Below are 4,638 nucleotides of genomic sequence, written 5' to 3' on the forward strand. Positions count from 1 at the left end.
GGATAGGAGGAAGAAAATGGATGGATGGATGGATGGATGGATGGATGGATGGATGGATGGATACTATCAAAACAATTGGAAATTAACCAAAAGTCTATGCGTGATAAACTAGTATGTACTTTATTGCTCCAAGTATAAGAACTAACATTAGGATTCTTTTCTCTCCACATATCAGTTAAATTAAATTTGTGCATAAACTGTATTAAATTAGAAACCTTAAAATAATTGGTTCACAGAGGACATCCATCTTGAAGACTGTCCAAAGTGATATTGAAGTCACCATCATTGCATTTGGATATTTAGAAAGCCAATATAAAAAAATGAAACTCTAAAAGATTTAGCATTGTATCATTTTCACATTTTGAGTTATACCCAAACAAGAATTACAGTATCAGTTGTGTCAAGAACCAAAATAAAGAAATGTCCATTAGGATCACCTTCAGAGTGTAAAATGGCTCCATTGAAGGAGTTTTTCAGAATAAAAACTCCTAGATACTGACCTGCTGCTCTTTCTGAGCCATGTGCAAACTGTCACAGCCCCACTGCCTTTAACTGTGCATCATCAACAGAGTGTCTCTTGGAAAAAGAAAAGTCTGTTTTTTGTTGCTTTGAAAATAAAAATAAAGCTTTGTGTTTAACATTCTGATGGGAGTTTCCACTCAGATCATCAAATCACTTCCTGTTCTGATGATGTAATCTCCTGTTCTGATGATGTAACTTCCTGTTCTGATGATGTAATCTCCTGTTCTGATGATGTAATTTCCTGGTCTGATGATGTAATCTCCTGTTCTGATGATGTCACTTCCTGTCCTGATGATGTCACTTCCTGTCCCCCACAGACAAGCCCTCCCTGTCCCCCCTGCTCAGACAGCGGTACCTGTTCGATGTCTCCTCCTCCTCTGAGGTTCTGGAGGTTCTGGGAGCTGAACTCAGGATTTTCACCAAAGTGTCTGAGACCTTCAGGATGTCAGAACCAGAACCTGTGGAGGTCCAGCTCCTCTCCTGCCGGGACCACCAGCTGCTCACCTCTAAAACCCTGGACCTGCAGGAGTCCCGGGGACCACAGTGGGAGGTGCTGGATGTGTGGGGGGTCTTCAGACAGAGGACTCTGGGGGGAGTCTTCTGTCTGGAGCTCAGAGCGGTTCTGGACACCCCTGAGAAGGAACTGGACCTGCATCTGCTGGGCTTGGACCGGCACCAGAGACCTCAGCAGGARAAGGCCATCTTAGTGGTCTTCAGCAGGTCCAGGAAGAAGAAGACCCTCTTCAGTGAGAGGAGGGAGCAGGGGGTCTTACTGGGTACCAAAGCCAGCAGGAGGCGCAGGACAGCATCTAGAACCCGCCACGGGACCAGACCCGGCAGGAAGTCCAGGTCCAGGTGCAGCAAGAAGCCCCTGCAGGTGAACTTCAGGGAGCTGGGCTGGGACGACTGGATCATCGCCCCCCTGGACTACGAGGCGTACCGCTGCGAGGGGGGGTGCGACTTCCCCCTGCGCTCCCACCTGGAGCCCACCAACCACGCCGTCATCCAGACCCTGATGAGCTCCATGGACCCGGTCCACGTGCCCCCCAGCTGCTGCGCCCCCACCAGACTCAGTCCCATCAGCATCCTGTTCATAGACTCTGGGAACAACGTGGTCTACAGGCAGTACCAGGACATGGTGGTGGAGTCCTGCGGGTGCAGGTAGGGTCYGGGCTGGGGGGTCAGGACTCTGGCCCAGAACTTTCTGGGGGGTTGTAGATCCTCTCTGGTCTGGGACCACCTCCAGGAGGAGCTGGAGGTCTGGGTTTTTCTCCTGGACCACAGGATGAAGGACCAGACAGGGTCCGGTTTGTGATCTGGACCTTGTGGACCATAAGGACCTGTGGACCTGGTCAGCGTTGGGTCTGATGACGGGCCTGCGTGTGTGACTGTGAGGCCTTCTGGCAGCAGAAGAAACCGKACCCGACCCAGTTCCTCCTCCTCAGCCTCTTCCCGTCCCACAGGACCGTTCTGGACCAGGACCTGCAGATGTCTGTCTCCTGATCCAGACCCAGCTGGCTCTGGTTTGTCGGAGACGGTGTGCGGCTCGTGTGCAGGCGGACCCTGAGAGGACGGAGGGTTCTGTAAGTGGAAACAGAACCGGTGTGGCTCAGCGGTCCAATCATCGGTTCTGACAGAGCTGTGGTACCGTCAGCCTGCAGAGGAAATAAAGACCAGAGGAGTCCAGGTCCTGGTCCAGACTCAGTCCTGCTGGGACTGAGCGTCACTGAAACAGAACCGACCCAAAAGAACAGCAGAGCTCTCCAGAACCTCTCATCTAATCTCTAATAAACTGTTATTTATTTTGATTCATTTAGAGGATTATAATCATGTTTTTAATTATTAATTTATATCCATTAAAGTGTCTAAAGTAATGACTGTTTGTTTTTCTTTGTTAATAAAGTATCTTTTGTTAGAACTGTGATGTTCACAACTASAAACACTTTCCTGAATATTTTTTAAATTAATCTTTCAAAATGTCATATCAGCTTATTTACATCCCATAATGTCATCCTTTAATTTAAAYAATAAAACCTAAAACMCCTGCAAGTGTTTCCTGTGGAAAATAAAACCTTACCTCACAGCTCTTCTAAAATAAATGATAAAAACACAGCTGTTCACAATCAGCAGCCTCATCGCACCGGAGCTGAAAGATGGCGTCGGTTTGTTTACATTTCACTGCGCATGCGCCAAACCGGAAGTCCCCGGATTGGCCTTTTAATTCAAACCCCAGATCTAAGCGACATAACTGGACTTTAAAACGTTTGTATATTACACATTACTTTTAACAAGTTATTTTATATGTATGTATATATACCTCTATATATAATGATATAAAGTATTTATATTTAAAATACAGACCGATCTGAAGTGGACCAGTGAGCTCCGAGACTTCCCGCCTAGTTTAGCCTGGAGAGCAGACACTTCCACCAAATTAAGGTAAATAATGTTTATTAATGTTCTAAATAATACATTTTTATTTTAACTTTCACAGTTTAAATCCGACTGTTTTAAGTGTTTCAGGTTAAATGTTAATTTTAGCTCGTTTAGCTAAACATTAGCGATGCTAACATGCTAAGCTAACACTTTGGGGCACTTTAAATACTTAATTTATGAAACTTTTAGATCAATTTTTCAGGTCTGTAAGGCCTGTGATATAAAGTGAAATACGAAAATTGGTCAAACTAGAGCTCAACATGTTTGTTTATGTTGATTTTGATGTTTTTTTATAAGAGTAAATTGCAGCTAGGCTAGCGCTTCTAGCAGGTTGTTCAACAGTTTTTATGATGAAAGTGAATAAATCTGCAGCCAACAACTGTAGATTATWTTGTGTTTTTGTGTTTTAAAGCCACATGTGTGTTTTTATGCTGCTGTATGGTTGAGAAGGAATCAAGTGTCATCCTAAAGACAGTCGGGTCAGAACCAGAACATCTCCTCTCACATGCACCACATGTTGTGGATGTTTCTGACACATCTGCAGAGGTTAGAGGAGCTCAGACACATTCCTTCCTGATTATCTTTTATTACAGCTGAACGCAGAGACTGGAGGTGCTGCACGTCTCTGAACATCTGAAATCAGTTTCAGCTGCAACAAAACTCTCAGTTTGAACTCAAACAAGTTGTTTTTTCACTAAAACCTGACAAACTGAAGACAGCGGCACGTTAAAGACACAAACAGAGACCTGAGGCTGGAGTCTGACACTAACAGTGCTGATGGATGATTAGAGAGCGTCTGGGTCGGGTCGGGTCGGGTCGGGTCGGTCGGGTCAGGAGGTGTTGGTTTTTTAGAGGGTCCGACTTTAATGTTTCCCTCTGACAAGAAGAAGACCTGCTGCTCCACATTCACTGTCATAAATTCATGTATTTATTCACAGAAACCCCCCGTCTGTCGAGACGGACCTTCCTGGTTCTGGTGTCAGGTTTAGGGTTCAGCAGGCGACTTGTTGGGACAGGTTTGGACCCGATCCTGTAATCTCCATGGGAATGGGCCTCAATCTGGACTAACACCTACAGGTCTGACTGGGATGGAGCTCTGGGTCTGATGGTTCTGGGTCTGATGGTTCTGGGTCTGATGGTTCTGGGTCTGATGGTTCTGGGTCTGGTGGTTCTGGGTCTGGTGGTTCTTGGTCTGATGGTTCTGGTTCTGATGGTTCTGGGTCTGGTGGTTCTTGGTCTGATGGTTCTGGGTCTGATGGTTCTGGCTCTGATGGTTCTGGCTCTGAAGGTTCTGGGTCTGATGGTTCTGGGTCTGGTGGTTCTTGGTCTGATGGTTCTGGGTCTGATGGTTCTGGCTCTGGTGGTTCTGGCTCTGAAGGTTCTGGCTCTGATGGTTCTTGGTCTGATGGTTCTGGGTCTGATGGTTCTGGCTCTGATGGTTCTGGCTCTGGTGGTTCTGGCTCTGAAGGTTCTTGGTCTGATGGTTTTGGGTCTGATGGTTCTGGCTCTGATGGTTCTGGCTCTGGTGGTTCTGGCTCTGAAGGTTCTTGGTCTGATGGTTTTGGGTCTGATGGTTCTGGCTCTGATGGTTCTGGCTCTGGTGGTTCTGGCTCTGAAGGTTCTTGGTCTGATGGTTCTGGCTCTGAAGGTTCTGGGTCTGATGGTTCTGGGTCTGATGGT

General features: G+C 46.5%; 2 protein-coding genes across 2 annotated transcripts in view; both read left to right on the forward strand.

Annotated features, from left to right (window-relative positions):
- The window catches only part of LOC106529387 (growth/differentiation factor 6-B), a 6,730-nt gene extending 4,272 nt beyond the window's left edge, over positions 1-2,458 (forward strand). Inside the window, exon 2 of the mRNA XM_014024802.1 lies at positions 840-2,458. Coding sequence (XP_013880256.1) covers positions 840-1,687 — 848 coding nt within the window. The 3' untranslated portion in view covers positions 1,688-2,458. The remainder of the gene's footprint in view (positions 1-839) is intronic.
- Positions 2,459-2,675: 217 nt separating this feature from the next.
- Positions 2,676-4,305, forward strand: LOC106529372 (spore wall protein 1-like; the record flags this gene model as incomplete). The annotated part of the gene is made up of 2 exons (XM_014024783.1): positions 2,676-2,680; positions 4,053-4,305. Coding segments are annotated over exons 1-2 (258 nt in total), but the record flags the coding sequence as incomplete, so codon positions are not given.
- Positions 4,306-4,638: the final 333 nt, after the last annotated feature.

This window comes from Austrofundulus limnaeus, unplaced genomic scaffold (genome assembly GCF_001266775.1).
Source record: "Austrofundulus limnaeus strain Quisiro unplaced genomic scaffold, Austrofundulus_limnaeus-1.0 Scaffold440, whole genome shotgun sequence".
Lineage (NCBI taxonomy): Eukaryota > Metazoa > Chordata > Actinopteri > Cyprinodontiformes > Rivulidae > Austrofundulus > Austrofundulus limnaeus.